The following is a 24665-nucleotide window of genomic DNA, read 5'->3' as shown; positions in this document are numbered from 1 at the left end:
TGTCGTATATTCTACGTTGTACCCACTCCTGCTTGGGCCAAATTATTGGCCAACAGTGCTGTCAAATAATAGCGCGAGTGTTAGCTTGGGACTTTGGTTGAGTTGAAATAGACTTTGGCTTCGAACTGTAATTGTTTGTATTTGGGACTTTAGGATGGTGGATTATGGACCTATTTAAACTCAATTTGCTTTAAGAAAGTTTAGCTCCTTAGCCATCTTTTTGTTAAGAAAGTGCCAGACCTGCGAAAACTCAAGTTGAAGCTAATTCCTCAGTCTTTGCCTCTCAATTGCGAAGGTGGCCAATTTTTTTACCCAACGTTTTTTTCCGGGCAGTTTTTGCTTCGGAGCGTTTACTATCAACAAATATCATTCCATCACAGGTGACCTTCCAAAGCCAGCTAAGCACGCTAGGTTTTACAGCACAGGCGCACAGCATAACCGCTCCTGAGATGGCGCAGCCAACCCTGGGCAAAGGAATTAAGCCACCTTCGCAACTCGTGAACTTATGGTACTTTGGTGCTTCGGATCAATATCTTCCCATTCCTACCACTAGTATCTTCTGGCGGCGTCTATATTTACAAATTAAGTAATGTTGTGGTCTTTGTTCTTTTATTTCTAAGAACATACGTTACTATTAGCCGGGAGAGAAGTTCTATTGCGATTGAAATCTTGTTTTACTTTCGCTAAAGTCGATTAACCTGCACCGCGTGAACTAGTTCAGGCGGTGCGTCACTTCACCATTTGTTTCAGTGGTGCAACCCACTTCATTTCCCAATATTCTGAAATATAAGCTAGCACCTTTCGACCGACTTACAACAAAAGGACACTCGCGATGTGTCGTTGTTGACACGTCTTTGTTGTTGTCTTAACGGCAACAGTCCACCGCTTACAGCTGCGGCTCTTTAGCGCAGAGAGCGCATAAAGTGCTCAAATTCACAAGTGTAAGTATAAAGCTTGCGTTGCAACACCTTCTGCAACAAAAGGATTGCTGTTGGCGGACCAAGCATACCTTATACCCACTGACTTAGGAATCGATTTTTGCCCCTTCATTACGGTGCAAGCAATTCTCCGGGCAGCTAGGTCTGATTCCGGGTTCTGAAGGCGAAAGTATGGCGTTCTATTATGAGGGATACCTTTTATACATACGTTCGTTCGTCAAACCGCGGGCACGCTACTTCACCGCAGTTATTTCATGTTAATTACCCTCAATCTTCTTTTTTCTCTTAATGCACCATATTCTATCTTAATGCACATTACCTTAATCCGCATTTATGCGTCTTACGCAACCTTAACCCCCATTATTGCACCTTACTTAACTTCTATTCCACCTAAATTCATCTTACACCACCTAAATCCTACCTTAATTAGGTTATTTTCACCTTAATATTCCTTGATTTATATTACTCCTGCTTACCAATAATTACTATCAATAAATAATCAATCATTGATCCTTCATAATTTATCCTTATGTACTTTCATTCCTTTATTCGAATAATCTCTCCTTAATCTACCCTTCCAATCACTACTAAATTGTTAATCATTAGTTAATTAACTTTGGCAACAATTACTCATTTCTGATACATGGCTGCCGTGGTTTGTTTGCGCCTGACCTTTCCGGATGTTTGAACCTTTGGTGTCGACGCCGGGGCCATTCAAGATCGCCTTCCCATACGACATTTAGTAAGGCTTCCGCCTTAAAAAGTGAACCGCCAGTGGAGTGAATGCTAATGTAATTTTTAAAGTCAAACGTCCTTAGCGTGGTTGTCAAGCCTTTGATGGTGGCGGCGCTGTGTGAAGCCTCACCCGCTGATTGGTCCAGCCTCATTGTGCACTAAATGGAAAGCAACATTTCGGCGCGGGACATTCGCGCCGTTTTAATGCGGACCACATTTGCCGAGTTCCTTGACAGCCCTAACCATGTAACGCCCTCTATTTGCCCAAAATGCATAATCGACCGAGTTAACTGGTGTGGTCGTTATGATGGTGTAAATTGAGTTAATCGGGTAACCGAAATAAAAAAAAGACGAAATGCAAACAAGCAAAGATTAAAAATCATAAAGGGAGCTTAAGAGATCAAATATACATATTTTATACGCATCTCTTAAAAAAGGAAGATGAAAATAAAAGCCTGAAAAAGAATTACGGAAACAGGACTAAAAAATTGTCAAAAACAAACTCATGATGTAACGCCCTGGTGTTGCACAAATATGCATCATTGGCTGCGTTAATGCCTCTAATTGCTATATGAGTGTAAATGTACGTCAATGCCGAAAAATGCCAGGGAAAACTTTAACACAATGAAACTACCCCACGTATATGTTGCAGCTCACAGCCAAATGTGGCTATGAAAAATTTACGATGACAAAAGGCGGCGTAAATAGTTGTACATTTGAAGACAATGCTCTGAATTTCTTCACACTTTTTCGTCTCACTGAAGTGAAATTTGCAAGGATTACAGTGGTTCAACGCCCAGTTAAAGATTAGAGATCTCCATAGGCTTCCTGTTGAATTTGCCCGTGGACCGGCTCCACCACAACGTACCTGGAGGCAAAGATGTAGTCGAACGAGAATAGTAGGTGAATAACTTTGCATAACGTGTTACATAAGATATGTAGTCTGTGCTGTCACATTACGCAATGCCATTCGGACGTTGTGCATTGCGGGACATAACGGCGTAGTGCAAAATTTCAGTCAAATCATGTGCCTCATCGCGCTATGAAGTAAATTTAAATATTTGCCCTTAGATGAGGATATTGGTGATTCTGGTGCCATGTGGCAAAGCAGCCATGGGAATTTTTTTGCGGCCGGCTCAAGCGCAAACGTGAGGGTACAAGCAAAAGGTCGAAATGACCTGAGGTAAAATCATTTAGGTCCCTTGTTTGGCTCTCATTAGCTTTATCAGCCCTTATATACACAAATGATTTTCCTCAGCCCTGGAGATTTTGACAGACTACACATACCGCTCCGCGCGTATTTCCCGCCATCATATTCTTAATTTTCTTATTAATTGCAGAGAACATCGTGTATCTATTTGCATAAACGGTTCCCATCCACAACTGTAGGAGAACGTCTGGTGAACATGTTCAGGGCTATGTAACCAAGTATCTTGCTGTTCCTCCAGCGCCACGCCCATGTCACATAAACAGCACGTGCAGTGGATGATGCATCAGCACATCTAAAGCACATAACGGGCAACTTGCGTTCCCCGTTCTGCAATGTCGTCTACGGCATTGTTGTGTACATCATTCGCCTTACCAAGCTAACGTTTTCGCACTTCAGCGATAGCATTGTAACGATTGTCGCGAGAATTGGTTCCAAACCAAGCAAAGCCTACAGAAAGGGCGCTCTCTCTCTGATCCGCGCCGTGCATGACCCCCCGCTGGCGCCGCATTTACGACATCTGGCCCTCGAGTTGGCGCGGTGTTGCGCAATGTAGGCGCAATCCCTGAGAGAGGAGGCACGCGGGTGCGGGCTGACGGCGGTCGACTTCCTACAACTGGCAAGTGGCGGCGGTAGACGTGCGACGTGAGAGAGCTCTTTTCCGAAGAAGAGCGGTCGTGCTTCCAGAGCTGCTCTACTCCATACTTGCTGCTCTAGCAACTCTCCTTCACGCATCTCCGCACCATGTATAGACGGGAAGCAGGAGGCCGTGTCGCAGAAACTCCTGCGCGCGAAGAAATGGACATGTCGGAGAAACTGAAGATCCTCCCCAGTGGAAACCTGGGTCCAGAAATCATCCCCAAACTCAAATGCAACCGCATTTTTGGAAAGGTAAATTGCTTTTTTTTACTTTATCTGGTTCTTTACCTCTACGGGTGAGCGGTTGCAAAAAACGTACCTAGACAACATAAACAAATCCCACAGCAGTGCTGTTCTCAAATTTCGGCACCATGATGTTTTATTCTACTCCAGTTTCTGAAGCGAAGATGTCTAGGTTTAGTACGAAATTCAGCGCTGGAGTTCAGTAATTTGGCCCATTTAATTTCACACCTTGATGACAATTGGAGGCCCAAAACAAAACGGTTCGGCACTACAAAATTTCGGCACACGTGAATAACTCCACGTAACGTTTTGAAAAATGTTAAAGGTTGGCTAGTCCATAATTTTATGCCAGAAATGAGACATTCAAATACTACGGCACTGGCTCTACACCAAACTTCTCAATCGGCACTAGAGTACGCCCGTCGTCTTGCTCTCCGCATTCTTTGTTTATGTTTACGGTAATTATTTCTTGTCTGAAACTCCTCATATTTTCGCGCCATCTGGAGGCCTTTACCACCGCGCTACTGCAAAACGAAGCGGAGCGTTGATACTTAAAACCAATAGTTGTATTTTTAATTAGTTTCAACAATGTGGGAAAAAACCGCAAAAGCAGCTTAAAGGGAATTGTCGGATAGTCCCTAAGTATTCGTTCTACGCTAATTTTCTCACATAATCACGACGTATTCAACTCAGGAAAGGATAAAATCACAGCATTAACTCAGCCATACTTATAACAGAAGCTATACCCATAACACAAAGGTCATAAATGCGACAGGATTCCAGTCATAGCATAGCATTGACAAAATTCAAGGCCCGTAGACGAGGGTCATACCTAACAATCGAAGCCATAGAACATAGTCATGAAAATACGGTTCTAGGTAATGGATGGCCAGATTTCCGACATTCTTACGACATTCGTACGCATTCTTAAATGTTATAGTGCACAGCCCCTTCGGAAACGTGTCCTATAATGTTTCTCCATGTGTAAAGCAGCACCCTCTTCTATTTTGCAACACATCTGCGGAGGTTGTATGAAGAACTCATTCCTGAAAGTACACATATAGGTTAACCTTCACGTTCGATACTGCACACTATACTTTAGAAATAACTAGGAAAAGAGACTAAATGTGTATCAAAAACATCCCTCTTCTATTTTGCAACACATCTTCGGAGGTTGTATGACGAACTCACTCCTGAAAGTACACGTATATGTTAACCTTCACGTTCGATACTGCACACTAGACTTCAAAAATAACTAGGAAAAACAGACGAAATTCTGTATCAAAAACATCGTAAAATGAACGGGTCCCGAACTACTTTGAAAGATAAGGTGCCCGTGTTGTTTTGACCGGCGACATTTGTAACGTTGTTTACATACCTGCTATGCAGATTTGTATTTCTCTAGTCTTGTGCAGGCTGAGTCACGCCTTTCTGCCATATCCGGGGAAATGCCAGTCAGCACCTTTATGTCGACTTAGCGGCGAAGAGCCACCACGATGGTGACGTTGATTGAAGCGTCTTTGTTGTCTACTCACAGGAGCCAACGGTCGGCAGCCGCGGCGATTTGGCGAACGGAGCGGATAGTTTGTGTTAGGTTGATGGAGAGAATTTTCATAACGGGATCTGTTACTGTTCCAATCTCTAAGAAATCGTCGCAGATCGGTTTTAGCACAACGCCCTGAACAACAAATCAGCGTAATCAAATGTGCGAATTCGGTGAATGAAGAGGCTCAGCATGCGATTCGAGCAAGAAATAGGCTTTGGCGGGGTCAACAACACAAGGCGTGCATGTCCATTGTTGTGCCAGCAGATATTTTATTTTGTACCCCAGCCGACTTTTCCGCCGAATTCACAAAGTTGATTGCGCTGGGCGTAGCGGGGAACTTCACCTGCGGTGATTTCTTAAAGTGGATGATGAGAACATACAGTCATACACAGATTCTTGGCCAAAGTTTTATCTACACGTGACTCAATTATTGAGTAGTTGGTTGGCTAAGTTGAATTGGTGTGGCACCTCAAGAAACGCTTCCGCCGCAAACTGAGTAGCCTTTTCTTGCCTAGTTTTAAAAGGTTCTTCGTGGGTCCTGTGCTGGTTTGCAGCCATAGCGGCATTCTATGCAATCAAATCGCTGACCATACTGCTTCTGTGGCCACTATTGCCACGCCCGCTGGTCCTATTATTATTGAGACATTAGACCACTTCTACGAAAGGAACTCCGCAAAGAGTTCCAGGGAAAATGGTACATACAAGCAAGCAACTAACTTCCCATTATAAAAGCACCAAAAGTTAGATTCGGCGGCCGCGTTCTATTTCAAATTGCAAGCTTTCAACATAATTTTATTGGCGCAATACGACGCGGTTGGATTCAATTTAGCGTCCCTTATTTACGACAAGGGCGTCGTCACGGCAATAGTGAAGAAAGACCCGTGGAGGTGGCTTACTGTGCAAAGTTGGCGAATGACGTGGCTTAGCATTCAATTTGAGTGAAAAAGGGACTCTGGACTGGGATATTGCGCAATGCCAAACTCCATTCACGCTTGCGTGTCGTCCCTGCGCTATTGCAGTTTCTTAGACAAAGCATATGTTAGGCTTTGTCCCTAATCGAAAATGCACACTTGATCCCTTCGATTCGTCATTCTGGAGTGCTGTGGTGAAGCCAACCTACGGGGACTTATAAATCGTATCAAAGCTAACAAAAATCGCAAATTCTGTGTAATTGCTTTGAATATTTATGATTTAGTTAGTTTCGACATGTACACACAACTTTAATTCACTAAAGTTCCGTGCTTCCTGAGGGCTTCGCAAAACTGAAAATATACTTACCTCTAACCTGCATATGAGACGCGTACACACCGGAAGTAGTTCTCTGGTCGCTATACGTTCCTACAGCAGTAAAGCCAGCGGACAGAGGTTGAACAGCTGTTCAAACGCTGCACATAGGTGGCGTTACGCGCACCAGGAACGCAGCACACGATGACAGCACCACGTATATGCCTCCTACATATGCTGATAAATCAAGTTTGCGTCATTTCACTGCACTGGTATCTCGCCAAAAAGAAACAAATTTTTGTAATGCATCCGCTTCCGTTGAGAAAGAGCGGAATCCCGATGTGTACAGTGCCCCGCAGTTCCATAGAACAGCAACCCGAATAAACGCGCACTGGCGCTGCCCCGAAACCTACAGCATGCGGCATGTCACACAGTGGTGCCAGAACGTTCGTGGGAGCGGGCGCGTGCGGCCCAGGAGAAATCGCAATGCGCCTAACCGACGCGCCCATCACTAGAGAAATTAAAGCAACACAAATGAAAACTTTGCCAAACAACAATGAGGGCCTACCAGCATAACAGAAGACAAACAGCTCCTACCAACTAGTATGTTTTTAGGAATAGATATTGCAGAAACATATATGTGGTTTGCACAAGCTCGACGCCATACAGCCAGTAAGCAGCCACTAAAAGCCACATTCTCCTGTTATGAGATCATTATCACCCTGTACTCTGTAGGGCACCTACACGGCCAGAATCTCCGCTTCGGTGTAACATACGACGCTCAGTTACTGCCAGCGCTAATTTGTTCATGAAAAAGTCGAATTTCAATAATTGCTTGTTATAGTTGGCTTTAGCCCAAAATTGTCCCAGTGAATTTTATACTGTAGCGCAGGAGACGAGAGACAAATAACGACCACGAACACATGGCGCCATGTCTATCTACTCGTTTTTTGCCCTTACAATACCTATTAGTTCAAATTGATTTGAAATGCGCCAGAAATATTCCTCGTATTTTCAGATACATTACAACAAGGGTAAAATATTTTAACAAAATTGTTACTGTTTATTAAAAATACGTCCATTTTTTTTAGATATAGAAAAAAGTGATTAACACCACCTCTCAAAATAGATAAAAAGCAACACTTTCTAAATATATCGAGCATATGCTCTAACTCATGAATCTACCTTGCGACAATCGGAATATATTTCCAAATCCTTTTCTATTTGTAAAAGGACATGGTAGAAATGTTCTGTCAATGACATACGTTCGAAGCTCATCATAAATACCTTGTCACAATACTTTTAGAGTCCACTGAATGAAATCTCAATAATAAACTTAATTGAAGACTACTTTAAGTACTTGTTACAATACTCTCAAAACACCCTTGAAGGAGTGATAGAGTTTTGTAATAATATTGTTTCAGGGGAGGCGATAGGAGAAATTCTCAAGAAAAAAATTTGCAGTATTTCCGCCATTCGCTATTTCAAACAAGAGCCTACATAAACTCAGAAGACTCTCCGCCGTTGTAGAGAGACAAACCGGAGTTGATATGCGTGAGCCACTATATTTTCCCGTGTACGTCATATCACGTAACTACAAAAATGACCACCTGCTTTTTGCAGAAAAAACAGAAAAACAATGAGAATATTTACGGCAATATCGATGCAGAGGAGTGGAAAGTAATTGTTTCGTGAAGAGCGACCTGAGATGCCAGAACAGTATAAAGCATTGGTAATGTATTCAGCTGCTGGGTGCTGTCCACTATCGCCTGCTTAGCCCACACCTCGCCCCTCAGCGTCGACCGTCACAGCATATCCGCGGCACAACGGCACAACAAGGCAGTCCAGCCTTCGTTCAGATCAGCTCCAGAGCTGTATACGTTGAGGGCGCAAACATGGCGGCACCATCCGGCATCGGAGTGCGGCTTCCAGGTTTCGCAATGGAGACAGTTCCTGCTACGTTCGCCCTTCCTTCGCTCTTTCCCCGCTTCCTGCGCGCTTCTCAAGCGATCGGTGGTGTAAAGCAGGGGGGTAAAGCGAGCTCCGAGACCGTACGAATCGTGGGCGCTGACATGATACAATTCCCATGGTTGCCAGATCAATTGTATTCAGCCTTCTAAAAATTTCTGCCATAATTATTTAACAAAAACAAAGAACTGAAGCAAAATAGTTACAAATATTTGCCTCAGTAATTAAAACTAGCTTTATAAAAAACTTTTAGTGTAATTAAGCTCTAATTAGCGAAGAAAGAGTAAGTGCGTAGTTCAGTTTTGGTTTCGATTTTTTTAAGTGTGCTAGGAAGTGGCGAGGCCGTGGGCGAGGCCTTTGCGCCTTACTTGCGCAGTGTGTGTGTGTGCAGTCTCCGGCTCAGATCTGCGTGCGTGCAAAACGTATACAAGTTATACAACTCGGATGCCCGCGCTGAGCAAGTGCCTCCCCGGGGCGCTTGCGAGGCTGTCATTCTTTCTCCACGTTAAGCACCCTATCTATTGCCCCTGAACTGACGCCGGAACAGCGATTCCGATCTGACCTTGACTACCGCAAGTTCACTGCAGGCTACGGAGTGGCAGCCCGCGATCGTTCCCGTTGGAAGAGAAATAAAAAGAGCTTTTATAATCCTTCGGTGCCAGTTGTTTTATTCATGGAACTTCTTACAGCTCTTCGTGCTTCGAACTTTCGCGCAATCGTTCGTGAAGGTAGAACGAAAAAAAAAAAATAGGTAACGAAATGCGGTTTCTTTTTTAATCAGTCACAATAAATCAATAAGTCAGTGTTCTCTTCTCGCGCGCTATGTGCGGTAAATTACTGCCCATTCAATACTGCGCATTCAGTCCCGCAAGCTTTTCCTTTGAAGTGGTGGAAAGCAGCTAGAACTTGACGAATACAGACAGAAAGGAAAACGGGACACGCCGCGGACTGTATTTCGCATACTCCCTTGGCATGCATTCTTCCACTCCGTTGGCCTGCGATCGACCGCGCTCTTTCGTTCCTGTGCTTCAAAGCGACGCGACTCACCGGCAAGCGTTGGCCCATGCGATGTTTTTTTGTGGGTGTCTAAAGCCACAGTTCACTTCACTTCGTTTGAAAAGCCTTGAGCGACTCGCAAAATGTCACAGGATGGCAAATAAAGCGGCACAGCGCGAAAATGCACGGAGATCATACGGAGATTCATTTTTCTGTGCGCCCAGTACGGATCAGCTGACTCCTTGGCGTCCTCGCGCATGCGATCAGTCGCATTCGAGCTTGCGCGCAAGTGTTGTGTGAGCGTTGCCACATCTTGCTTAAATAGTCTCAGTACATATAAGTCACACGTACGCTAAATCGAAAACACGTCGGTCACCTACCCACAGGAGAAAAACTACGTAATGCTGTCGACGCCGCCTACACAAAATCCGCCTGGCCAGCGGTCCGCCATGTTACAATTAATCCCGGCATGCTTCGCTAGCCGGACGCGGAAACGCCACAGTAGCACGTTGCCAGATTACAACCCATCGCTTTCGCCGTTTTTAGTAAGCAAAAACTCAGCTGGCAACCTTCAAATCGTTGTATCATGTCTGCCACTATGTGTCGTACGGTTCCAATGCATTGGCTTAGCGGCGCGCTTTCCCTCTAGAGTCAGTATATTATCTCTATGGTGTAAAGCGTCAACAAAAGCCGGCATTTACCGAAACATGGCTGGAGGAGAAAGAACTCGCCTGGTGACTTTCGGGCCCGACGGTCGAGTACAGAGTGCCAGGGACAGGAAACTTATGAACAGCCGCATGATCGGTCAGGTATGGCTCTTTTGTATTCACAAGAAGGGGTAGCATCTCACAGGTGAATTTTACAGAATGACTGTTATTTTGTCTGATACTGCGCAGACCTGGTGAATCCATGGGAAATGCCCACGTATCCGACGGCTTTCTAAAAGAGCACCAACTGGGAATATTTCCCAGGAACTAAACAGTGCTTTCAGTGTTAATACCCAGCTTTCTTGCTCAAAATTCCGACCTCTCACAAACCTACCGAAAACCACTTCAAGAATGTGATATTTGGCATAAAGCAAGAAATCAACGGGGGGATCAAAACTTTAGAACAACTTTCCAGGAATATTTTTGTGTAATTCGCTGTCAAATAGTACTCCCCATGCATTTGTACGGGATAGTTTCCGTGACTCTGGAACTTAGTCGCGCGATGTGCGAGACTTCAAACTGCACACCAAGCACGTTTAAACCCCAATATTAGCTGCACGAAAATATTTTACATTTGGCTAAATAATTAGAGTAATCAGTGTTTAAAAGACTGCCATGAGCAGGAAAGCTGCACATGGGCATAAATTTGCATTGAACTTGCACTTTCAGTGGTGGAAAGTTCTCCATAATTGCTATCGCATAGTTTTTTAAAGATAAGTGTTATATCTACAGCATGTATGAGCATGTAGCATTCTATTCCTTCTATTCCATTATCGGACAAACGCACAAAAAATACAGCGATTAAAAATGTGGAGAGTCGTACAGATAGGGAAAAACCAGAGGCACAACTGCCTTGTCAATATTAAAGACTGCACATGACACGTGCTTATACATATACCGAACAAAGCAAAGAAATAAATGTTCCATCCATAAGAAAAGATTAGTGATCTTCGTTGGACGGCTACCTTAGTTGGCACAATAGTGTGAACAAATGAAGGGGCCTTCAACATAAACCATGTACAGTCAAACCTTGTGAATTCTAAAGCGAAAATGCCCGAAGTTTTGTTCGAATTAGAAGAAGTTCGAATTAATGAAAGCTATTTAAATACAAATAACTTTTCCGGGAAGTCAGCGTCAGTTTGAATAAACCCGAAGTTCGAATTATGAGAGTTCGAATAAATGAGGTTCGACTGTATATGCATCCGAGTCGTGAACTATGGCTGCCTTAGTTCTAAAAACTGAGCTTGCGTAGACTGTGCAGATAAATTTCGAGAAATAAGGCACTGAACGTTCTATTCAGGCTAAAATAATAGGCTTGGTTTATAAAACCAAAAAGATTCTCTTACACCACCTAAGCCTGAAAAGGATTCACAAAGGTGCCTCGATGTAGCATCAGAAATTTTAGCGTAGGGCTGGCCGGACAGCTTTTGTTTTTGCGCTACGGAAGCAGATTGTCGTATCGCTGTTATTTCTCTCACCTCAAATATGCCTTCTCGGTTCACTCAAATGCCGTCTTCATCATTTGACGTGATGCAGCTGATATTTTACTGATTGATTGTGGGGTTTAACGCGCAGAAGCAACGCAGGAGATGAGGCACGCCGTAGTGGAGGGCTACGGATTAATTTTGACCACCTGGCGATCTTTAACGTGCGCCGAAATCTCGTACACACGGCCGTTCTTGCTTTTGCCCTCATCAAAAAAGCGGCTGCCGTGGCCGAGAATCGAACCCGTGACCTCGTGCTCAGCAGCACAACGCCTTAGCCACTGAGCGACCGTGGCGGGTTGCTGGTACTTTACTCACAGCACTGAAATGGCGGAATGCGTTCGTTAATACATCCGTGTTATTTATAAATTGCAATTTCTTAATATAAAACACCGCCGCCACAGTCATATCTCAAGGTGCCAAGCTCTTTGTTTCATCGCGGTCAGTGTTTGAAAGTGATCATATAAAGGCGGTTATAATTGAAATAACTTAGCGGTGATTTACATGAACATCAGTGAGCCATATTGGTGTTAATTCAGCGAGGTTTCAGTTTATCTTGCAGTCAAGACCGCTGAACTCCTGTGCAAAGCAAAGTAGGCGTTTCGGCTTATTTCAGGAGTGAGTTGTCTAGCGTTCTAACGATGGCCACATCTCTGCGCACCCTGTTTCTTCTCCCGTCCTTCTTTTGTATTCTTGCTTTTCCCAACTTTCCCACCTTGCCGCGAGCAGGATGGAAAAATTAACGATACTTCGGCTGACATCCCTGCCTCTGCATTAACTACTTCCTCCCTGCTAAAATTTCAGACCCACGTTTCATCCACTACATGGTTAACAGCTCAATAAATTACCCGATTGGCCGAACAGGGGTCACTGGCCGAACAGGGCCGAACAGGGGTCACAAAATGCTGCCACGCATTGAGCCACCGTTTATTGTGGGTTTTAAGTAAATATGTAGATGTAGCGTGATTTAGTATATTTTTCTAGCATTCTGTTTGGTTATCGTGGCTTGTAATTTACGCTTTACAGTTAGTACTGTCACCTGATATCCGCGTCGCCTACGCAGGCTTGTTTACAGTGTTCATTTATTTTTAGCGTTATTTTTTACATACTAATATGGGTACAAGCCCTCTACAGGGCTTCTTGTGAGCCTTTAAAATAAAATGAATCAATGAATTAATCATTGATTATAATGAACGAATGAGTAGATAAAAAAATAAATAAATGAAAGTGACCAAAGTAAATAAGAACTGAGACACCAGCCTCAGCAGAAATATCACTAAGCCTCTCACCTAAGAAAACGCTACTTTATACTGGGGATACGAAATAGATTCTCAACTGGGCCATTCAATGGGATCTCATAAATCCAAAAAGATATTGTTTGGCGATAATGAATTCTTTAAGAGCCTGAAAATCTTTAAGAAATTGAACATTGTGGGCTTGGCTGGTACGAAAACTTGCAAGATATAACAATTTGACGCATAAAAGCACAAAAATTGGTGTCACAAGCGGTGGTTGTGAAAAGATGTACTAACATAAACATTTACGGCGATGGTATCACAGCAACGTAAAAAGGGTATTTAGTAGTTCGTTCCTTTCCTTTTAGCGAGACTGTATAATGCACGGCTTATGATTATTTTTGCCATTTTACCTTGTCTAATTCTCCTGTGTGTCAGGTGTACTGAATACTGTTATTTATTAAGGTTTTATCAAAGGCAAGGACATCGCTACTGCCTGTCTCAATACTTTATGCCCTGCACCACCATGACACCCAACGTATTCAGTTAGGAGGGGAAACATGATGCATCGTCTGGTATTAAAGGACGTGTATTTATATATTCAAAAATTTCCTTTCTACAAACTGCGGCTTGAACTCCGGCAGTCTTTTTGTATTCCTAGCTCATTATCTGAACGATGCTTTATATAAACTTGCAGAAGCCATGTTTGTGATGTCACCGACGTTTCACTTATTCTTGCAGTACAAAAACCCGAAATACCTGAAGAAAGCAGAGTGGTGGTTCCTCTTTGTTTCATTTTTGAGCCTGGTGGTGTCCATGGGCTTCACGATACACCGACTGGTTACTCTGCCGAAGGACTCAGACGACTACACGTTTACTATCATGCTGTGCTTCACAACACGTAAGTGAACTGTAAGAAATAGTTCTTAAAATTATGTGTGTCGAGCTATGGTATATGCAGCGGATATTTACCGCAGCCTGAACTGACACGTGCCGCCCCCAAAAAAATAGTGTTTCCTATACACCTCCAAAAATATCCTAGATTATGATCCACGTACAGGTTCCTTCAAGCGGAGGTGGCAAACTTAAAAGTGTTTAATTGTATGAAAGGATATTTTACTTTATTTTTTTAAATAGCAACGTATCTTAGATGGCACACACGTTTCATGTAGCGCTTTTTATGTCGCGCTATAGGAGGGAAGGCAGAACATTTCGAATCTGAAATTTAATTTTTTTTTTCATTTAAGACCCACCTTCTCCCTTGGCCGGAGTACACTCATCCGCTTCTGCGGACGTCGTGCAGAAAACCACGACTACGAGCGCTATATACCCTCGAACCTCTGTACTTGTAATGCGTACAGATTGTCAACCTCTGCTCAGCACAGCAGAAATTACTGCCGCGCGCCCCGCTCCAAATGTAGTAGGGCTGAAAATCACGACTTCGCATACTAATCACCAGCGTACCTCCGGTATTATAGGGAGTACGGAGTGCCCAGTCTGAAGCGCTAACATCACCTTCGACAATCATTGGTCTTGAAGTGTTCTTTTAAAACATACTCAAAACAATCCACTCGTATTCACTGGGTGAAACGGATTAAAATTGCGCGCTTTCGCGAATCGATACCTAAGAGAGACGCTTAGCTGATTTTCAATGCCTATCATTCGAAAGCTACTATATACATATTTCCGCTCGCGATTCATAACGCACAGGGCTAACGCCAGGTATTCGCTGGGAGAGAAAGTACGCACTCCACACTCACACACACTTCGATTTGTGTAAAGAGCGCTTCGCTCTCTGGGCTATCACCAGATCGCCTGCGACAAAAGGAGCTGTAAACGTGCCGCGCTTGAGCGCAGCGTCTGTGTCGCACCCGACTAACTCCAGCGCAATGAGCTTCAGAGGCTATGGTGAGCTTAGAATGCAATAACATTCGTGTTTTCTGGGCTACAAAAAGCATTTGTATGAACATCTTTGAGACAGGCGGGGTAGCCCCTCCGAACTATACTCTGTGCAAACTGCGACATGTGCCGAACTTGACTCGGGTCGCGGAGTGGTTCGAGGGAGTGGCATTTCCCATGACCGGACCAAGCGCATGCTAGCACACTTTCGCCGGCTAAATTGTATTCTCTTTAAAATCGTAGCCCGAAAACCAGACAAGAGACTTGAAAAAAGAAGCATGAGGAGCCCTTATCTTGCTAGAACTATTCCGGTCAGTATGATATTTTTTCTAGTGTGAGAGTCTGTTTGTCTGGTCACTGGACTGGTCTTCGTGCGCAGCACTTTAGTTAAAGGGACACGAAAGGCAAACAGCAAGTTGGGCTCGGACGAAAGTTAAACTGCCCCGAAGCCCTCTCAGTGTTTATTCGGAGGCGAAAGATGTTTTGATTGCCAAGAAACTAGCAATAAAAAAAACGCATTTCATTCCTCGCGCCATTTTATGACGTTTCGCGCTACGTCAACGGCTGCCGGAAGCGAGTGAAACAGTGGTGTGGTCTAGCATAAAGAATAAAACCTACCGAGCAAATCATTGCGGCCGCAGGAGCCACTGGTCGCGCACTCGGCGCATACGACAAAACTTGCCCGCTGCACACTTCCGTTACCTACCGCTCTCTGTGCCTCTTTCCGCCCATACTCGTGCTAAGCCTCGCCCGCCTCAAATTGTTCAGATGCCGTTATAAACTTGCAAATCTTTCTTACGTCTTTAAAAGCGTACTGAGCAAGGTAATATGGGTTACTGCGCAATTATTACAACATATTTTACTCACTTTATGCCAGAAAATTTAGAGCAGGCGGGAATTCTGGTTAACGCGTCCTTTTGGGCTAATTGTTGCGTCTAGACGGTGCCATCGACATCATTTTTCATTTTTTAAAGCTCTACGGTAGATGTCTAAGACTATTTTAAAGAAACATTACTGTATCGTGAGAGTGCTAAAACGTCCGCGACTCAAGCTATTTCAAGCGTAAGCGAACGGTTCTGGGGAAAGCAGTTTTGCGTCATTTGCTTTGAGACTAATTCGTCAGATGTCGCTACTGGCATTAATGCAGCCGGTAAGCCGGAATACGGAAACCGCAAACGGAGTTATAAAACATCGCCTGATTGGAAGCAATTGAATGAAACTTCTTGGCTGGGGAAGGCGTTGCCGCAACTATCGGCTGCGCATGCTTGTTTCTTCATAACAGAAACAATGTCGAGGCTGCGATCAAAACAGTGAATCACAGACGAGGGTGCGAAGAATCACTTCGGGTATGGCCGCCTATAATACAGAAATGAAATCGATGAAGCTCTTGTGTCAGAAACGGAGCGCTGAGCGCTCGCGCCGCGCGCGTCGTTTCTCCTGCGCTCACTGTATCCTGCCAAAGACTGGTAAGCGTCGAACCTCGTGTGTAATTGCTTTACACTATGGTATAAATAAATTCGCTCAGACATGGGAGGTTTGCGGAAGAAAATTGGTCGCAGTTAGCCCAAGACCGGCATAATTGGAGATCTATAGAAGAGGCCTGTGCTCTGGAGTGGGCGTAGACAGGCTGATGATGACGATTATGATGATGATAGTAAAACGAATATCTATCAATGCAGTGTTTAAGCGCAGACACAAGAAAATATGCTGTTTGAAGCCTTATAGGGATTTCAGGCTCGTAAACAATCACTTTAATCAAGGTCGGGCCACTACGTCATAAATTAGCTCTTAGCCGCTAGCCGTTAGATTAGCCGTTACAGTGCCATACCATCGAGCATCCAAAAAACACATCCCACGGCCCCTGTAACGCTTGAAGGGGCCTTGCGTCTGAAAGGCTTAGTTTCTTTTCAGCCTTACATTTGCAGTTAGCGAACGCCGGTCCCCAAGGAATAACAACATTGCAAATATTTCTTTTCAAGTGGTCAGTTCCTACTACATCATATCCGGCGTCCTCAAAGAGAGGTGGCCGGAACTCCTGGTGTTCATCGCCAGCTGCTTCATCCTTACGTGTTACCTGGCTGTCAACGTGGCGTATTCCAGCCCCATTCCGAGCATGACCGAAAAAACGGTACGGAAAAAGCAGTGCTAATCCAAAAGTTGTCGGAAATAAATTTCGGCATTAGTTACTGCATGGAAGCGAGCCAACACGAATGTTTTGTGAGAGAACTACCTTACTTCTTGCGTGTCTATAAGTCCTCCTGGTTTACTACTTGCTTCGCCCATACAGTTCGAGGTTCTATGAATGTATTTAGACGGTGTTGTAGCATGGGAGCTGTGTAATACTTCAGCTTGGTCCGGCGGCGTCAGCAAAAAAAAAAATACAAATAATAAGAAGCCGCCCGGCTCGAACGCCGCGCCGATCCGCGCATAACTTCGCGCAGCCGCGTAAGCGGAGCCAAGCCTCACCTAGCTCATGACGTCACTGCGCCGACGCGGTGACGGCGGCACACAGCGCCTCGTGACTCCGCGTGGAGCACAGCGTTTAGGCTACCGCAAAACTTGGGTCGGCCGAAGAAGGGTGGAACTCTTGAGGAACAAGCGCAGTGCGAACGCCATCGTGCCGCGTCTCGAGAACTTATGGGACGGCTACGATCCGAGCCCGAGAATGGCGCCGAAGAAGCCGCGCCTAAAGAGCACCGAATAGCGGAAGGTCCCGAGTACTGCGTTAGTAATGTGGAGTACAAGCGTAATCTCCAGCAAAACAACCCCACACGCTTGCTCCTCTGTTCTCCAGCCTTGCACCACTATCGCAAACTGCGCCAGTTGTTTTCTCTTAATCCGTATTGCTTTTCTGTGCATGGCGGCTTAAATCGTATAACTTCAAGGGGCACTGACACAAAAATTTAGCATCTTGTTTTTTTCATTGCGATAAGTAGCTGGTGACCTACTTATAACCTGTAGAAACTTCATTTGCTTCAGCGTGCGACGGTTGTTTAATTAGAGGGATTTTAAATGCGGCCAGTCGCAGTTTCGGTTTCAGCGAGTGCCGCGAAACGATGGATTTTGTGGATTTTGTGTGAACAAAGCTGACCACGTGACCGTCAGAGGGATATCACAGAGCAGAGCCGCCGTAGCACTGCCGAATCCGCATCGACGGCAGTTTCTGCGAATGCCCCCACGTACTGATCTCGTGAGGCGCTTAATTAAAAAGCGACCGTGGATGTGACGCAGGCGCTGCGAGTGCAAATGCTACCGCGGCTAAAGAACGACGCGCGACGCTCGAGGCGGTGGGTGGCAAGACGTGCGCTGGGAGCAGCCGGCCGGTCTGCCTACAGGTCCGCCTACAGATGTGTTCGGCTCAGCACTGCGGCGGATATTCGAGTGCCGCTCACGTAAGCGGTGCAGATGACAATTTTTAATGCAACTCGCCATCGCATCATTAACTCCTTTCTCATTTAAGCCACTATGGTCGGGACTTGGGGACAATTTCGTGCAGCGGTAACAAGCTATCACTCGAGCTACCTGCGCCGGCCTGGGCCACTTCGCGGCCGTGGCCGCCGCCTGCACAGCGACCGTGCGGCTAGCTCAGTGGGCTTTTCGTGCCTCCGGCGCGTTTTCGCATCCAATGGTAATAAACAGTAATAGAAACAGAGTGCCTGGAATCGCTGTAGAACTTTGGTCGCGGCCAGCTGCCCGATTAGCTGACGAAATCACGGCGCCTCCGCCGCCAACGATCGGGTCGTTCGTTCTCGAGAGCAGAAGCTCCGCCCTCCGGCCCTCCCATTGGAGCGGCGAGCCGGGCGAGCCCGCGTAAAACGCCGGTAGTGCGGAAGCTGCAAACACAAACTCGTGACGTGTTTGGATGTTGTTTATTTACAATTGCGCGTGGTCCTCTGCTGGCTGCTCGGTTGCGTTTCGCAAACTTCAAAATTGATTTTAAATATGTTCTAGGCTGTATTCGCCGCTGATATTTTGCAGATGATGTATATGTGTTCCCACCAATCTATCTCCGACGTTATCTCGCCTTCAAAATTTTGTGTCAGTGCCCCTTTCAGATATTTCTATATCTTCACCATATGTAGTGTTTGTTGTTTTTATTTAGTACGTGAACCTCTACTTTATTTTCTGTTTTGGCTTGCAGCAATAGTAAAAACTAAATTCAGGTCCATCAAGTGTGAAATCTTCTGAAACAGCTGAGCTGTGGATTGTCTCTAGATGATTCCGTTTATCTCTGCCTTCTTTTTTGTGCGTAATGTTGGAGCCATTTTAGCGGCTGATTGTGATATCATTTGTTCTCAGATAGTTTCGCTATATCAGTAGTTTCACCCGTTTATTGTAACCTAAAACCCCCCGAAGATTGCCGTCTCTTGAAAGCACAAACTAATTCTGTACCGTTTACAAGAGCACTGTAAACTAACTAATTATGATAACTAAGTGAAACTTGGTTAAGTGGTGTAGTCGTCTCAGCGGCTAATTGTCACACAATTGGTTTCGGGATAGTTTCGACAACACAAGAGTTAGAGTCCCTTTCTGTAACCACACTTCCTGCGTAGATAGCCATGCTTCACTGTGCAACACACAATGTGCAAAAGCCAGCTCACAAAGACCAGGCTTATACCGATCCCCTTAAAGTTGGCTTCCCCTCTACACACGAACGCATGGATAGTCATTTGGTTCACTATAAGCACTATAAGGCGGGCAGAAGGCCCTGGGGCCTTTTATTTACTCTCTAATGATTTTTTTCTATGCTGGGAACAGGTTTTTTCCGCAGCGGAGAAACCTACTCCAGACAGAGCGTAACACGATATCGGCAGATACTGTCGTCAAGCGCACCCCTAGAACAGCTCCCCTGTTAGTAAGTGAGTAAGTAAATAAATAAATTAAAATTTCTGAGGGCAGACGTTCGTTTTGCTAAAGCCCCATCTGCTCACCTGAGCCAGAAACGGTTACCACCAACTTGAGTTCAGTACTGATTGGCGCCCAAAGCGATGCCACGTTTTCCGGAGACCGAAACAGCGCGAAGCACGGGACAAAGTGAAAGAAGGACGTACACAAGCTTCCAACTTACCCAACTACAAAAATGGTCCAACCTGCCCAACTACAAACCCTGCTGCATTTCCCCACAAATCTGGGATGGTGACAAGCCCCATAATGCACCCAGAACGTCCTCCTCTTGATCAAAATAGGGATGCAAAGCCTTCATTAGTTCGTACAAGTAACGGAATGAATCCTGAGGGGCCCAGGTTCCTACCCAGGTTTCAGTGGGAAGCCCATTTTCACTTATTTCATGGTGCAGTGCAGGGTTCGCAAGCCACTTTATTTTTTTTTCCCAGAGTAAACTTTGAGTCATACCTTTCAAGGATGTTCCAAAACTACTGCATAGCTTGTCGTCAAAATTGTAGTTACGCCTCATTAGTAGCCGCTGTTTGGAATAAGTTCGTTCAACCACTTCGATTAGATGCTTTCCACAAGGCAAAGCCGTTGACTCGAAAATTATCTTGTGGGAAGCATGACGCGAAACAGTTGAACACCTTCCATTTATTAGAACTGGCAACTGGCCCAGGAATACTGGAAGTCTGCCTGTAGGAATCGCAAGCAAAGCAGGCAGGAGGCAATTCAGAACTCGTTGCACGTAAAGACCTAATGCATTAAAAGCCCTAAAATATCCCCTGGTGAAATCGGGTGGCTCACTGAATTTAATCAAAGAGTCATTCTAATTTTAAATCGTAAATTATCTCTTATGAATATTGTTCCAAGAAGACACAGAAGGCTGCAGTAGAGCATGGCTCTGTGGCGCCGACGATCAACGAAGAAGCTGTGTGTGGGGTCATAAAGCCTGGGCGAACTCTTCGTAACGGCTCCCTTGTAAATAATGTAAATAGTTCATCTCGTCCTCTAAATAGATCACTTCATCATCAACCATTGTTCGCGTCATCTGCTGTACCATCACGCAACATTTAACGTGGTATACAGAAACGAAAGCGCTTCAGCGCTGCACAGCGCTCGACGTGGCCCAGTTTTTTAATGAAACCTCGTTCTTCGGCATGGTCCTCCATCGATTCTTATTACAGACAGAAGAACCGCGTTTAATGCAGGACTTGTACGCGCCATAACAAACCTCACAGGTACCTCCCACCGGAAATCAGCCGCTTACAATCCGCACACGAACGGCCTGATCGAACGGTTGAAATAAACCCTTGCTGATATGCTGACCATGTACGTTCATATGAAACACAAAAGCTGCGATGAAATTCTCCCCTATGTGACCTTTGCTCACTGTACGGCCCCGCAAGAAACAACGCGCATGGCACCGTTTGCACTTCTCCTAGGAGCGAGGCAGAAACCATGCTGGATGCCATGGTGCCTCACGACGACGGGGATGGCGATGACAACGTCCAAAAGGTTCATCCAAAAAGCTCCAGAAGCGTGGCAGCTCGCGCACCATCGAATCACAAAACAGCAGCGGCAGGATTCCCTCCAGTACCACGCTCGCCATAGGCACGCCGCTTTCGACCCTGGGACCGCGTATGGGTGTGGACCCCAATAAGACGTCGAGGGCTGTCGGAGAAGCTGCCCAAGCGTTATTGCCGTCCCGACCGTGTACTCCGACAACTCAGTGACGTTACTTACACCGCTATTCCAAGTGACTGCACATTGACCACACGGTACACTTGCGACCGGACGTGCGCCGTGTGATGAGATGCAGTCTCAAGTTACATCTTCCGGTCGGAAGTGCACCGTGCGGAGCACTTGGGACCAGAAGTCTTAACACACCCACCCTAGCTGGTTATCCGTATGTCCGCACAAGCATCAGGAAGATGCGCCCTTTAGAGGTGAGAGTAAATGTTACGTATTACTTAACACCGGCGCCAACAGGCGACGGTTACAACGGCGAAATGATTTTGTGTGCTAGCGCCAGGCGGTTCAAGTTAGACAAAGAAAAAGCATCGCGCGTGCTCTCCGATGATCCCCATTCAGCGATCTGGCGCTCGCGCTTGGAACCCTGTGCTCGGGCTCTTCCAAAATGCTCGGGCTGCCCTACTTATTTACTCATCTGGTCGTCGCTTTCAAGGACCACGGCTCAACAACCGCGTATTTGTAGCACGACAAAATATAATGAACTATTTGCAACGCTTTAAAAAAGGTTGATCGTTAGCTCTGTGGCATTGCACACGAACTTTGTACTGAGAGGGAGCGCTGACTATTACTGAAAGCCGCTGAAGATTTTTAGCTGTTTGCTTGCACCCATCATCCTCTCCCTCACTCCAGCCCCTCCTCCCTCCCCCCCCCCCCCCCCCGTTTTCCAGCAACCTTTTTTTACACTACCATCCACCAACTGAATTTCATTAGGTACAAAATATATTAGTAATATCCTTGGTGTAGTCTGTCCTTATTTCAAACAGTATTTTTGTGCTGTATCTTATGCGGAATGTGTCATTTTTCCGTACGCAGGCCCGCCTAACTGTTGGCGTAATCTTTTTGCTCTTCAATGCCGCCCTTGGCGGAAGGCTGGTGTACGTCTACATTGATAGACGCGAGATGGTGTGTCTCATCAACTGCAGAGAAGACATGGTGAAGGGGCTGATATGGCTGTTCTGCTGCGCCTCCCTAATCACACTGGACTGGCAACTCCAGGTACACTCGGCCTCACTGGAACGGTAGAAATAGGGCTGCACTAGGTGCACCGAGTCTGTGCACTAACCAGCACTGCAGCTCTTGCAGCGAGAAAAGAAAACCTATTTTTATTTTTAAAACAATCACAGTGAGAAATCAGGAGTCAATAAGAAAGCGAAATAAAAAGCAGTAGTGTTTAGCTCACCTATGCCAGTATATACGTAGCGTGAGCTGAGGTTCAGTTCGTTATTCTTAGCTTTTCTGGTTGTCGAGGATTAGCGCCGCTCATCCTCCTAGAGACGCCGCTTTGCTAGACGTTTCTCCGTTTGCTCCGGTGCCTCCGCAGCACGTTTAGCCTTCTTGTGTTCGTTCTTCCTACGCTCAACCGCTAATTGCCACGGAACTACTTCAGGATCCAATTAGTTAAGCTTCTCCGCTCTTCTGCGCCGCTGAGCAGCCAGTTCGCTCTCCTTCTCCTAGACAACACCACAATGGCAAACACCCCGCTATATGTTTACCCCCCTTGATAACAATGCGCACGCGCACAAAATGAGAGGCGCTATCAAGCGGCTCCAGTGCAGCGTCAGACTTGGCTACTGCGCAACGGGGGCGCATAGCTGGGCACGCGCCGGCGCCAGTGCGCGTGCCGCGGCTATGGCGTCACTCCTCTGTAATGCGCAGACCGGTGAGGCGCCCGCGGCGGCGGAGGCTCCAGCGCGCCAGCTGTGCGCCGTGTGACGTCACTGTTCCTCGCGCATCCGCAGCACGGCTTTCCAGGAGCCACGCGAAACTGCTCAAAATCGGCCAGTGTAGCTCATGCAACAAAAGATGAAGAAATTTTCGGCCCAAGCTTACTACGGCTGAATCGCCATATGGTGTTTTGACTTCATCGTAGAATCGTAATCGCCAGGCTGTCTTTACACGTATACACAGGACTTCTTGTTTTTTCGCCTCGCTGAGAAAATCAACAAAGGGGCAGGAAGTCTATCCCGTGACCTTATCCTGGGTTTGAATTACAGTTCTAGTGGACTAACCACAATGATGTGGTTAAGCATTCCTTTCTTGTCAAAACTATTGTAGACTGGAATAACCTTGACCCGCGAGTGTTTGTGGAACCAAATACCACTGATAGCTTTGTGAAGCACTTGGAAATATTTCCAAAATAATATGAGTTCTTTTCTCGTTCTTCGTTTGCACTGTAACTTGAGAAGTTTTTGTGCGTGTGAGTGTTCTTTATGATGTACTTGCCCACTCCTGTAACAGCCCGTAAGGCCTAACAGTATCTGAAATAAATAAATAAATAAAAATGTAGGTGTAATATCATATATTAGAATCTTTACTGCAGTCTATACCTATAAAAACAAGTGCACAATACACTGACGGAATGACTGACGGAATGAATGATTCATCAATGCCCTGCCAAACTGCTACACCAAGAGGAGTAAAAGTTCAGGGGTAAATTGCTATCACAATGAAGGGGCTCGTTAAGGCGTAAATTTCGCAAACTCCACCCCTAACCAGGGAAAAGGAGGAAATTTTGTTTTGGGAATTTGAGATATCAAAGTGCTTTTTGCTGATATGTATGCCCTGTAAGAATCTCTGAACAGTAGGATTTCGGTTTTCCCTTGATGAAGAGTTACTATGCGAGTCGTCAGTTGGGAGCAAATTGGGTGGTTTTAAAGATTCCCCATTTATATTTCATTGATTGATACATCCAATGGACTGTTGCTGGTAAATGTTACTGATAAAAATTCACAAATAAATTTTCAATAATTTTACCAGCCGTCGCTAAAAGGAAGAAAGGAATATTTTTGAACTACTCGTCTGACGAGCCAAAAATACCCAACCGGTATGTCAACGCCCAGCAACACTCCTGGTTCTAGAGGCTTCAAATTTCAGGAGTAGATTTCTGTTACCAAGTAGGATCTTAATATGGCCAAAATTCTTAAAGGGGCCCTGAAAGGCATTTTGAGCACACTAAATGAAGTAGCGCAATCGTTAGATTGGGTCGTCAAGGTCATCTGGGCCAAGTATTACTCTTTTACGCGCAGCGGAAAGCTCGCACTTTTGTTGCAAAGTTTGTCGCTTTTTTCTCACCCTTTCCTTCGTGTTTTTGGACACCGCCATCTTCACATGTCTACATCATCGATTCCCAGATGTTCGTCATGAGCTAGACATCCTGCTATTGGGCGGCTTTTTCACGCACTTCCGGCAAAGAGATGAGTCGTCT

At 45.4% G+C, this 24665-nt stretch overlaps 1 protein-coding gene across 3 annotated transcripts in view; it reads left to right on the top strand.

Moving 5' to 3' along the window:
- Positions 1–3479: 3479 nt before the first annotated feature.
- LOC144178932 (uncharacterized) overlaps positions 3480–24665 on the top strand; it is a 34725-nt gene continuing 13539 nt past the window's right edge. The window contains exons 1-4 of one of the 3 annotated variants that reach the window (XM_077707083.1): positions 3480–3771; positions 13664–13823; positions 16801–16949; positions 22274–22456. In XM_077707083.1, the coding sequence (XP_077563209.1) occupies positions 3625–3771; positions 13664–13823; positions 16801–16949; positions 22274–22456 (639 nt within the window). In that variant the 5' untranslated portion in view covers positions 3480–3624. Of the gene's footprint in view, positions 3772–10151; positions 10306–13663; positions 13824–16800; positions 16950–22273; positions 22457–24665 lie in introns of those variants that run through there. The other 2 variants (XM_077707081.1, XM_077707082.1) reach the window with 2 other exon arrangements.

The sequence above is a fragment of the Haemaphysalis longicornis genome, unplaced genomic scaffold (assembly GCF_048455015.1).
Source record: "Haemaphysalis longicornis isolate Haplotype H1 unplaced genomic scaffold, Haemaphysalis longicornis Haplotype H1 scaffold_4, whole genome shotgun sequence".
In the NCBI taxonomy this organism is placed as follows: Eukaryota; Metazoa; Arthropoda; class Arachnida; order Ixodida; family Ixodidae; genus Haemaphysalis; species Haemaphysalis longicornis.
Note: the sequence above shows the minus strand (reverse complement) of the source record. Positions and strands in the feature narration are given on the sequence as shown.